At 53.5% G+C, this 11,975-nt stretch overlaps 1 protein-coding gene across 1 annotated transcript; it reads right to left on the bottom strand.

Moving 5' to 3' along the window:
* Positions 1 to 947: 947 nt before the first annotated feature.
* Positions 948 to 10,573, bottom strand: LOC104570760 (polymeric immunoglobulin receptor). Its single transcript, XM_088534494.1, has 14 exons — positions 10,237 to 10,573; positions 9,124 to 9,453; positions 7,978 to 8,307; positions 7,673 to 7,772; positions 7,005 to 7,107; positions 6,577 to 6,598; positions 4,498 to 4,704; positions 3,904 to 4,221; positions 3,416 to 3,742; positions 2,838 to 2,910; positions 2,155 to 2,267; positions 1,628 to 1,705; positions 1,495 to 1,541; positions 948 to 1,188 (listed from the first exon to the last, which is right to left on the bottom strand). Exons 1-14 carry the CDS (start codon positions 10,571 to 10,573, stop codon positions 982 to 984), a joined length of 2,592 nt encoding a protein of 863 aa, XP_088390620.1. The 3' UTR covers positions 948 to 981.
* Between the last annotated feature and the right edge of the window lie 1,402 nt (positions 10,574 to 11,975).

Raw genomic sequence — 11,975 nt, 5'->3', positions numbered from 1 at the left:
AGGAGGCCGGCCAGGAGCTGTTGAACAGGGCAAGGCCCTTGGAGGAGAAGGGGGAAGGCTGGAGCAGCCTGCTCAAGCTACAGATAGGAAGCTGTGCCCATGCCTACAGATCTCCTGCACTGCTTCATTGTCATTCGCAGTGGCTCTGGACAAACCTACCTGAGTGCAAACTGAGCCCTCAAATTTGTAAATAATGGAGTTGTAGGGGAGCAGTGTTGAACTTCCAGGTGCATGCTCCAGTTCTTGCTCCAAAGCTAAACATTTACTTTTATTTGAAAGCCTCTTACCATTTCTCTTACCTATGGAGTCCAATAAATTTAGAATATGCAGGGATTTACACACACATGCAGTTGTTTTGTAGCTAGAAGATGTTCTAGTGCTCTGATTCACACAGCAGGGTCCCTCTCAGTTTCTCAGGTTTGCGGTGCAGCGTTCCAGCTGGCTGCCAGGTGTCCTCTAGGCTTTTCCCTTTAGGCAGGTCTGCTTCTGTTTTTTGCTCTGACTCCAGTACTGACACCCTCCCCCTGTTACGTGACAGAGGAACCCAGTCCCATCAGCGTTCAGCTTTCCTACAGCAGCACCAAAATGGGCTTTCCTGGCTGGGGTTGCTGAGCCCTTAGGAGCAGAATGGACCTTGTGCCAGTGAACGCATCCAGGCAAGTACTGCCCCCTTTAAAAAGGTTGCTCCTCCATACCTGCTTTTCCAAAGGAATCTGCATTTTAATAGAATCCAAGAAAATCGATGTGCAGCAGACCCTGGGGGTTACCCAGCGCCTTTCTGACTGGAGAGGATCCGCACAGCAGTGTCAACATTGCTGACCGCCTCCTGTAGCTGGGAGGCCTTAAAATGCATGGGCAGACTATACATAGCAGCAAATCCGTAGTTCTTTTTCCCGTGTCCTTGCAGACACCTGCTGTGCCCCATTCCCTCTCCGTGTTTGTTTCTTTTCCCCCATTTCTGGATTGTTTGACTCCTGTGCTTCATCCTTTGCCATTCGTGTGTAGTTGCTTGAGTGCAATGTTCGCGTATTCCACAGTTTCAGCTTTGGAGTTCCTGGGAACCTGCTGTAGCCCAACGTTGGCATAGAGTGGTTCCTCAGGGCTGCCCTGGCCTGTGAAGTTCAGGGTGACGTATTTTAGCTCTTCACTGTCTTTCCTGGGACTTCCCATTCGTTCAGTGGTCTGAAACTGAGGAACAAAGGAAAAAAAGGGAAACACTTAGCATGATTCAGTGCCAGGCCACAGCTGTTGTCAAAAAAACAGGATTCTTGTAGCGGGAAGGAGAGTCATACAGAAAATCAGCTTTTGTTACGGCAGAGGTGGAAGAAGAGCAGACCCTTTCTTTCAGCTCCTTGCCTCGTACATACTACAGCTTCAGCTTCCAACCTTTGCTCCTAGCCTAAGGAGTTGAGTCATTTCTTGGAGTCTGATAGAATCTGTTGCACTCCATTGTTTTCCCACTGGAGTTTGCTAACGTTACCTGTCTCTGCTCACCGAAGAACTTGCCTCTTTTGGTAACATGTTAAATACCCCCTTCCCTCCTGCCCCAAAGCAGAAATGAACATGAACTTTCTTATCACATGGCTCAGCTAGGTCCTCCCAGGCTATTGGTGAGTGATTTAGGAGCCACATGGGAAATCTGTTGTTTTTCTTACCTGTTCTGTGTCCTCTGGTTTGTCGTAGATGTCTTGTGCTTGTCTGTTACCTTAGGAATGAGCCAAAATCAAAGGTTTTAGAAGTAGAAAGGTGCATGGATTCCCTGGGCGCTTACTATGTTCAGGAGTTCAGGGGAAGGCTGTAGGGTGTCCTAGTGAGGGATGTGACGGGAGGGATCTGTGTGCCGGTGAGACCCATCTTCCCTGGACCTGCCACAGAACCTGTCGCTCTCCCTTTACTCTGCCCCGGAATGTCTGACCAGGGTGGATTTAGGAGGTGTCTTGGGTGGAGTCTGCAGGAACAGGAGCAGGATGGTGATTTATTGTAAGAGGAGACCGCAGCAGAAGGCTGCCTCGAGGCTTCCCAGGCTGCACCTGCCTTACGTTTTCCAGGGTATTTGAGGTGGGCGTAAGTTCAGTTGGAGTGGAAAATGTATGGCCAGAAACCACCCTATTTAGTGCTGCCTTGAACGTGGGAGGCAGCACCGGTCTCACGTACCTCGTCTCAGCTGCCTGCGCTTCTTGATGCACAGTGTTACCACGCTGATAAGAGGCAGGATGAGCAGGATGGCCAGGACCACGTAGAGGAGGATGAAGATGCTTGCAGTGGATCTGAAGTTGGAGGAACAAAGGAGTTTGCAGTGTTAGCGGGCAGCACAGCAAGGTGCTGCATGGCCTGCTGCCAAAGGTGAGCAGCAAGGGGCACAAATAACTTGTGCGCTTGGGACGAGAGCTTGATTCTCGCGGGGCAGTGCTGTCTAGGTGGTTGTTACCTTGCTGTGCCTTTTGAGCTAACTGCTCTCTGGGTTTTGGAAGCTTGAACAGTGATTTGTCTTAGAGCACAATTCCGAGCCCTTTGGAGCAGGTGCTACCCTTTCCTCCTATGGTTTCCTGCGCTTGGCACACTGAGAGGCAGTGTGTGATTGTACTCTTAGGTGTTGCTGTCCTGTGCATGGCAGCAGATGACCAAAGAGAAAGAAAATCCTGTATATTTAATAACCTAGTAAATAGAAGGATGGGATTACAGCTGAGTGACTGTTTCACTGTTAATTCCTAGTAAGGATGCCTGTGAAACCTAATTTCTCCTTAAGCAGGAGTCTTTGGAGTGCACAGAGATTGCCCGTCCCCAGCAGGTCACGGCTGGGCCATGAATGGCTCTGATTTGCGTTTCTTTGGCCTTACCGTTCTGGCGGTGCAGGTGTTGTGAAGCTGGCATCATCGGTGCAAGGAGGTGGTTGGCTTGTGTCTGCAGTAACTGACAAAATGAAGTTACAATCACTGATAAGAAGCCAAGAATGGGCATCTGGGGGCTATTTTGCATTTAGCAGTGAAACATTCCTGCCATTGCTTCCACTGGTATAAATGCAATCATGCCACGTGTGTCACTCATGCTGTAACACACAAGCCGGAGGAGCTGCCCAGCCTATAAACCAGGATCATCCAGGGAGTTGGGAGCAGGGAAAGCAACAGAGAGCTCAGAATGTGTGAAGGAGGGGGAAGGGGCTCGACGAGCTCTGCTACGTGTTCCCACCCCACTGCATGGCAGGGGTTTGTGATACAGGTGCTGGAAGATGGGGTCCGTGGCACAGATCTTCAGGTAGCAATGAAGTCTTAAACAACACTGTGCATAAAAAGATAGAGGTTTGTGAAAAATAAGCAAAGAACATAAAGATTTAGTGAGAAAATTGCTTTGGAGACTGCTGTGCCGCAATGGAGACAGTGTATGCAGTAGCTGTGGTTCCCTACGCAGTAGTACGCACCCTTGGGAACATGGAGTGTGACCTCCAGGATGCGGAACAGCTGAGGGGGCTCGTAGAGCGCGCACCAGTACACGCCGGAGTCCTGTGCGCGCAGCTGCGTCAGGGTGACCGTGACAGTGTATGTCCAGAAGCCGTCCTGGATGGTGGCTGTGCCTGGTTGCGCCGTCCCGCCGTGTCTTGGGGGCTGCTGATCCGTGTGGGCCAGCACGACGCACTCCTCCCCTGCTCCCACCTTGCACCAGGCTTTTGGCACTGCCCTGTATTTGTAGTTGTACGGGCACTGCACCAAGAGCGAGCCGGACTCCGTGGCTGTGTACTGCTGCGTGCCTGGAAACAGGAGCATGTGGTGAGCACCCCGGAGCGCCCAAGGGCTGCAGGGCGCTGCCCCCTTCCTGGCTGCAAGTCTGCCCGGGTGGCAGCTCGGGACAGGCCGGGAGGGAAGCAGAGGCAGGAAAGCGGCAGCTGCGCGGTTCTGCAGAGCTACTCACTCTTGGACACGGTGAGCCTGACTTCCAGTGCCCAGGTGCGGCGGGCGGCTGCATCGAGCACACACCAGTACACGCCGGAGTCCCATTCCTGCAGCTTCTCCATCGTGATGGTAACAGTCTTGTGCCCTGTGTTGTCCCGCATTGTGGTTCTGTGTTGTGGGGCTTTGCTGTAGCTCTGTGTCGAAGAGTCATTTATGCTGACCAGGGTTTTGCACGGGGTGCTGCCTTCCTGCCGGCACCAGGCTTTTCTCGTGCTGGACGGCGGGGTGCTGTAGGGGCACTGCACAGTGAGCGACCCCAGCTCCTGCACGCGGATCTCTGGGAAGCAGCAGATGTGAGCGCTGTGAGAGGGCTGTGGGCACACGGGCGTCCCGCTCCCCGGCTGACGGTACCCGGCCCCGGCTGCCTGGATAACTCCGCTCCAGGAGGGAAGGGCTGGGCAGGAGCCAGACGGCTCCGAGGAGGGAGCCCGGGGCCCTGCTGGGGAGTGGGGAGGGGGCAAGTGCACCCAGGAGGGAGAGGATGGATGGCCTGGGGCAGGGACTGGTGCTCCTTGGTGACAAGACCTGAGGTGGTTCAGGGGCAGGGACTCACCCTTGAACACGTGCAGCGAGATGATCTTCAGTAGAAAGTACGTGTTGGTGCTTTGACGATGGTAAGCACAGGAGTACGTGCCTGAGTCCTGTACCTGGAGGTTGCGCATGGTGATGAGAACGGTCCCGTTTTCAATGTTGTCACGTATGGTAACTCTGGCACGTGTGTCCTGCTCCATGTACGTGCTACGAGATGTGTAATACGTCTCTGCTAAGACGTCACATTCTCCATTAGTCATTCGGCACCAGGCTTTGAGCAAAGGGAAGCTGGCCTGTTTCGTGTATGGACACTGGAGAAGGAGAGTGCTGCCCTCCGGGTGGCTCTTCGTGGCATCGGCTGCTTGGGCCCCGACCCCTGCAAAGGGCAGAGCTGTCCTTGCAGTTCTGCTTTCACAGCCTGGTGTAGGGCAGGCGCCCAAGGGGGTAGAGTGGGACCTGGCGCCTTGCAGGCCCTTGGAGCCAGGCCCGTGCTGTGCTAGGGGCACAACCAGGCTGCCCTTAGCGCCTCTCGCCCCCAGCTAGAGGGGCTCTCAAACCTCCCCATCTGCAGATGTGGGAATTGCCAGGGGAGAGGGAGAGGGGAACAAGGCCCCTGTGGAAGGAGTTGTCCTTAGAACTCCTCTGCGCCTGGGTGGAGGACACGGAGCCCTGTCCATGCAGAGCTGCACGCGAGGCAGGCTCGGGAGCCGAGCGAGCCCTTGGCAGGGGGCCCAGGGAGCTGGCACCGTTGGTGCCCCACGTCACGCAGGCAGCGGCCAGGCGCAGCCCTGCGAGCGCCGCGGGGCAGGCAGGAGAGGCAGGCAGTGCCCCAGCACAAGCCCGTTCCACCGCGGCTCTGTGTCGGCCCCGCTGCAGCAGAGCAGGGGCGGCCGCTCCGGGAGTGCCAGCTGGGAAGGCACCCGAGGCCACACGGAGGTGGCTGCTCAGTGTCCCCGGCGCCTGGTTGGTGGCAGCGCCGGGCGGAGCTGGTGGACGCTGGGGCTGCAGCCTTGCCCTGCATCCCTGCAGGGAGCTGCCCAGCTCCGAGCGCTCCTGGGAGGACGTTCCCACGGCCTGCCCGGCTCCCGCTGCTCCGGGCCATGATGGGGAGCACCAGCCCCTCTCTTACCTGGGCAGCAGAGCGGCAGGAGGAGGAGGAGGAATCTCCGCTCCATGGCCATCCTCAAGGCCAGGGAAGGGGCATAGCTGGGAGCTGCCCACGGCACTCGCTGGGGCAGCATCTGTTCCTGCGCCTGCTGGAGGAAGTGACTGAGCTCTTGCCTGCGCACGGAAGTGCTTCACCATGTTTTGCAACAGGACCGAGAACTGGGTTAGCTGAAGTTGCGTTTGGGGAAGCGGCTGAGCGCGGAGCCCAGCTCATCCTGCTGGGAGGGGCCTGTGCTGCTCCCCACGGCGCGGTTGTCACGCTGTCCCCAGTGCCAGCGGGAGCAGGGCTCTCCCTCCCCTACCCCGAGCCCCGAGCGATGGCGCTGGCCCCTTGGCCCAGCCAAGCCGCTCTCCAAGGGCTCCCAAAGTGCTGGCAGGGCCGCCGAGAGCCAGGGAGGCTCCTGGCACTGGCTGTGCTGCGTGCAGTGACAAACAGCAGCCCCGCTGTGCCCCGCGTGGAGCCTGCGGCCGAAAGGAACCGGGGCAGAAGCACTCGGCTTTCGCAGGCTTTATTTGCGGGGCGGTAGCGGCACCGCAGAGCCCCGTGGAGCGGCCGGGCTGCGTCCAGGCACGAGCGGCCGCTGCTTCCTCCTGGCGGCCGTGGGGACGGCAGGCGCCAGGGCCAGCAGCCGCGCTGCCCTCAGCCTGCGGCTCTTTGGCTCTTCCCCTGAGAGCCCGGGAGGATGCGGGGCCGTTGGCTGGGCTGGAGAAGGGCAGCAAGGAAAGAGCATGAGGAAAAGGAGCGGGAAGTGAAGCAGGACGAGGCTGGTGCTGTGTTCCGTCAGCGCTGGCTTTGCTGTGTCCGTGCGGAAAGGCTGCAAGGGCTGGCAGGGGGCAGCAGTTTCTGCTGCAGCTTGGTGGACACGGCCGCTTGGAGCCAGGGCCCAGAGAGGCTCTTGGTACAGGGTGTCCCGCAGCTCTTCTCAGAGTTTACTCCTGTTCTGGTATCTCCTGCCCTGAAAGGTAGGACAGGAAAAGCCTTTCAGGATGTTGCTGTGTTTCCTGAAAGGAGGAAAATGCCTTCCTGAGCTTTGTGCATTATCCACACTCCCCGGAGCAGGGCACAGCTTGCCTGGTCGTACAGACCGGGAGCAGAGCCTTGCCAAAGGGAGCCTCTACTAGGCAATATCTGGGCATCTTCTCCTAGGGAAGACCATCTTTCTGCGTGGCAGCAGGAGGGCAATTCCAACTAGCTGGGCTGCTGTGGAGCAGCAGAGGGAGCGCAGCTAATACCCTGCCTGCTCCTAGAGCAAACGGCAGCAACCCAGGGCGTGTGGCAGGGAGCATCCCCCAGGCACCTGCTTTCCTGCTGGGATTTGTTCTTTTGCACCATGACTTTGCTGCTTCCTGTCGTCCAGATACCTCCTTCCTGGAGTTCCTCCTTCTCGTGAGGAACACTAGGATCACCACCGCCAGGGTCTTGTTGCTCACGACTCCAATGACTAACCACAGGATGATCTGCAACCTAGCGAGCAAGCAAGCAAGTGATTAAATGAGGGAAACACATGAGATAAGAAAGGGAAACAGAATTTGTCTGGCGAGCTGGAGCGTTTCCACCATAAGAGGAAGGATCTCATAGGACCTGAGATTTTTTGTTGTGCACAAGGAGGATCCTTCTGGAATTGGTATTCAGGGTGAGATTCCCAGTGAATTCAAAAAGGAACATAAATGTGCCCCAAGCATCATTGTACTGATGCTGGTTTAGCCGTTTCAAAGCTTTATTGCTCTCCCAGCCCTGGGGCGTTTGTATACTGGAGCTCGCTCTTGAAATATAGAAATCCCTATATAGTAAAACTGCTGCAAGAAGCATATTTAACATCCCATTTATGTCAGTGAAGAGGTCAGAGAATGGGAATGGGTCTCTGAAAATGATGGGGGCATCCCTGAATTTCAGAAGCCTGGGTTCCCACTAAGAATCCCGAGGTTTTGCTTGGCAGAAGAGAGGACGATCCCTGGCAAAACGTGCCCTCTTCTCCCCCACGTGCTCAGGCTGGCCTGTGCCCTTTGCGGGACACAGAGGGACAACTCACCTGTTCCACTGCAGCCCTTCCGCCTTGCTGCGGGGGGTTGTTTCCAAGGAGTTAAAGGAAATATTTGCATAAGCAGGAGGAAGGGTGTTTGGAGCTTCACCTGCAAATAAAGCACATGCACAGGAGGGATGGACCTTTGTTGGCAACAGGGGACAAAGCAGAACAGTCTGGACACCAAGTTTAGCTGCTGAGGTGGCGTGGGGACTGTGCAGAGTACAGAGCGGTGGGACAACAAGCCTGGGAAGTGAATTCTGCTGCAAAGGAAAGGGGGAGAAATTAGTTTCTCGTATTAAAAAAACACTCACTTGGCAAAACAAGCAGCTGGATTTCCATTATTCGGAAGAGATGCAGGTTATAGGAAATGGCACACCAGTACTTCCCAGCATCTTGTACCGTGACTCTCTCCACGGTGATGTTGAGAAGTCCCCTCTGGGTGTCATCCTTTAGGCTGTATCTTCCTTTCTGAGCTTTGTTGATATCCTGAAGGTTTGTCTTTTCTGTGCTTACCAAGACCACACAGTCTTTCCCAGTCGTCTTTTTGCACCAGAGTTTTTGTACAGCCCTGTAATCTTGTGAGTTATATGGGCATACAGCAGAGAAAGTCTGCATCTCCTTCCTTACATGTTCCTGTGTTTCTGGAAAAGGTCAAAACTGGTCAGTAAGGTCCAGCTAACAAGCCTTATAACATCAGTTTCCCATAACTGGAATAGGCACAATATTATAATCCCGTTCACATGCAGGGCTGGGTTAAATTGAATTGGGGTGCTGAGTTTAAAAAAAAAAAAATCCAAAATATGCTGTCTTCTGAGAAAAAATAATATAATCATCTCCTGAAACAAAGCAAAGCTTGTTGTAACAGAAGTATTAGTACTCTTTGGTCTGAATTAATAAGTTGCCTCAAAACTGAGAGAAAAGCAACCAAGACAAAGATGAGGAACACATATATGCAATGAGTGGCTAAAATGACTTTCTATTCTGGAAAAGAAGCGACATAGGAGTGATGTACGAGAAGTCAATAAAGTTAGGAATAGCAGGGAGAGGGAGAACAGGAACAGCAGTTCTGAGGAGGAGAGTAGCAGCTGAGAGAGACAAGGAAAAGGGGAAGTTCTGCGGGAATGCATGAAGGGGGGAGCTCCCTGCTGCAGGTGTTTGCAAACCAAGAGTTTTCATGTGTTAGCAGAACCCGTGGGTGACTTAACAGAGGAAAAAAATACCCATTGCTATTAGCTTGGAAATACTCCGTGCTAATTAGCTGCTTTGGCCAGTGTTGGAGGCCAGATACTGAACTATATGGACCTTTGATGTGATCATCTGTGAGTGCTTTTATGATTCAACTGTGACCTGGGAGGAGGAATCCTGAGAAAGGAAAAAAGGACAGGCAGAGAAAGTAGAGCAGGTATTTACAAAAAAAGAAATGCACTTTGATTTTTTTTCCATAAAGAAGTACTCACTTTTGGAAACAGATAGATTAATCTGTATTATTCGGGAGAAATGCGAACGTACGCGGAGAGCACACCAGTACACTCCAGAGTCTTCAGCTTGCAGCTTCTGCATCGTGATGGTGACCATCCCCTTCTGCGTGTTGTCAGAGATGGTGCTTTTCCAAAAACGAACCTTGTTTTGATATGCTGATAAGTAGTAGTAAGTACTGACCAGCACGTCACATTCGTCTTCCTCTTTTCTTTGACACCAGGCTTTCTGTACATTGCTGTAGTTCTGAACATTGTAGGGACACATGATGGAGAGACTTTGCAGCTCTGTAACAGAGTGGTTTTGGACCACTGGAAAACATAGGACAACAAGCATTAATTCTGGCTGAGAGTTACAGTGGCACACGTCGTTGCCAGAGTCTCCCCAGGCGAAAGCCAGTTTCTGACCTCAGTTGCAGAGATTGATTTCAGCTGTGATCTCAGCTTGGCATAGCTCTCACGTCACCTGCTCTCCCTTAAACAACATTTTTTTTTCCCCATAACATCCAAGTTCTGACAGGAAGAAGCTGCTGGATTTAGATGCAGTAGCAGTTTTAAGACATTAGCCCTCCAACTCTGTCCTCCTGTTCCCACCACCATAGCAGCACTGAGGCAGACACAGGAGTAGCGTGAGTGTCGCATGTGGGGGGCCTCAGCCCAGTGTCAAACGCAGTAGAACAAAACCTCTGGTACAGGGAAGTTGCTCAGTTTTCAGTGCAGCTTTGTGGAAGAATCCAGCAAGCTGAGAGCTACTCAGCAAATTTGAGGACTGCCCCATCTTAATTGGCAGTGTTGGGGAACAAAAATCTCTAGCAAAAATATTTAGTTAACATAAAATTGAAGTAAGCCTTAAGATAACTTGTCATTTTTTTCATGAGAAGAAAGAAAGACTGGCGTAGCAAGCTCTAACAGGATCTGGGTTGAGTTTCTGGGCTGAGGGATGCATGAGCTAGTGACAAGGTGACAAAGGTTTAGGGAAAAGGGTGTCTGGAGGGAACCAGTTTGGGAGCAAGAAAGGCAGGGAAGATGGAGTGGAGGAAGGAATGAGTCTTATTATAACAAGACTTGAGTTTTAATGCAAAGGAATGTCCTTACCTTTGAAAACATTCAGTGTGATTATTTTCATGAGAAGCAGGATGCCGGGGTCAGCAGACCGCACACACATGTACTGTCCCGAGTCCTGCTCCGTGAGCTCCTCAATGGTGAGGGTTACCACCCCCTCGGTGGTGTTGTCCTCTATGCTGAATCTTCCTGCGCTTGCCTTGTGTATGTAGCTGCCTGCTGGTTCCAGGGTGGTCTGGACCAGTGGCTGGCAGTGTCCTTCTGTGAGCTTGCAGAAGATTTTGGAGTTGTGGCTGTGAGGCTGTGCTTTGTAATGGCACTGGAAGGAGAGAGCCTCTCCCTCCAGTCTGTTCTCCTCAGGATCACTCATCTGGCCTTCGAGTCCTGGAAAATGCCAAAGCCAAGCAGTGGGAGAGGAGCTGGGAGCAGCTTAGTGCTCAGTGCTGTGAGTCTCATGGGCATCCCCGAAACAAGAAAGGGTAGGGAAAGGTTGGGTCATACCAACCCTGCCTTTCCTCAGTGCCTGCCCTGTACTCCTCCTAGCAAAAACATTCCAAAAATTCCTCTCCCAGTGCTGGAATATGCAAAACCTTAGATAAATGCTGGAGAAATATTGTACCTGACTCCCCTTGGCTCTTGGATCCCCTTCTCTTACCTGAGTAACAGAAGAGCAGAAGCAGGAGGAATGCCAGCTCCATGTGTGTCCAGGGGCCCAGAGACAGGGCCGTGTCGAAGGCAGGATGCAGAATTAGTGTCTCTTCTCTCTGCCCCCTGCCTCATGCTGGCACTGCAGGAGGAAGTGGCTGAGCTTAGTGGCTGCCACTTGGCTCAGCACGGGATTCCTTCCTGCTTCTTTACAAATAGATCAGTGCTCGTGTAATTCAATTGTCCATATGAGTAGAGCTGGGCTAATTCAGAGGAGTCAAAGGCAGTAGATAGAGTGCGGGGGGAAGCGGGTTGCTTCTCCTTTCTGCATCAGCAGGAGCCCCACTTCACTGTCCTGCCCCGTTTCTGGCACAGTCCCTGAAAGACCCCTGGGAGAGGCTCAGTGAGACAGCTCTACACTGACACCAGCAAAATCATTAACCCCAGTCAGCGCTTGGCCTCAGAAAACAGCCAAGAGTTTCAGTGTGGAGAAGCACATGGACACCCCTGTGGCTCGAGCTCAGCCTCGGTGCTTGTCAGGCCTGAGTCCAAGGCAGCAGGGATGAGGGAAGGGAGGATGTGTTGGGCAGATCTGTGCACGCACAAGCAGTCAGTGCCTCTCATCTGCCTCGTCCCTGGCTTTCTTTGCCTCACTTTCATTCTACCCCTTGCAAGGACCTGTCCATCCTCCTGCTCTCCTCTCGCTGTGGTCCTGCTCCTGAGGACATGTGCTCGGCACTGTCCCCGGCCAACCCCGGCCTCGCTGCCCCAGGGCGCTGCAGATCATCTCTGCAGACACCCGGCCTGCAAAGAGTTCCCAATTACACCAATAAGCAGCTTATTAACAATACGTTCTGGCTAATCATTTTGTATTAGATATCTCCACGTTGTCTTTTCCCCAAATCCCTCTCTCATCAGGCACTCGATGCTCAATACCAAGCAGAAAGCCCTGGTTCTCTTACGAAGAATCCCATGACTCTGCAGTTGCTGCAGTTTCTGCAACTGGTTACCCCACAAAGCGAGGCCGGAGCTGGGCTGCATCGCAGCGCCCCGTCCTTCCCTAGAGCATCCGTGTTTGCAGCGGGTCCCGTCTCTGAGGAGCTTTTGGGTCAGGTCACCAGGAGGTG

This window comes from Tinamus guttatus, unplaced genomic scaffold (genome assembly GCF_059628265.1).
Source record: "Tinamus guttatus ecotype Peru unplaced genomic scaffold, ASM5962826v1 Tinamus_guttatus_pri_ptg000563l, whole genome shotgun sequence".
Classification (NCBI taxonomy): domain Eukaryota; kingdom Metazoa; phylum Chordata; class Aves; order Tinamiformes; family Tinamidae; genus Tinamus; species Tinamus guttatus.
The sequence above is the reverse complement of the archived record's forward strand: the minus strand, read 5'-3'. Positions and strand labels throughout refer to the sequence as shown.

Coding starts and splice junctions, on each gene's coding strand:
- LOC104570760 (XM_088534494.1), bottom strand. CDS start 10,573: ATGAGTGATCCTGAGGAGAACAGACTGGAGGGAGAGGCTCTCTCCTTC. Junction 8,308..9,123: donor TAATCTATCTGTTTCCAAAA/GTGAGTACTTCT, acceptor GACCTTTTCCAG/AAACACAGGAACATGTAAGG. Junction 6,599..7,004: donor GGAGGAACTCCAGGAAGGAG/GTATCTGGACGA, acceptor CCTACCTTTCAG/GGCAGGAGATACCAGAACAG.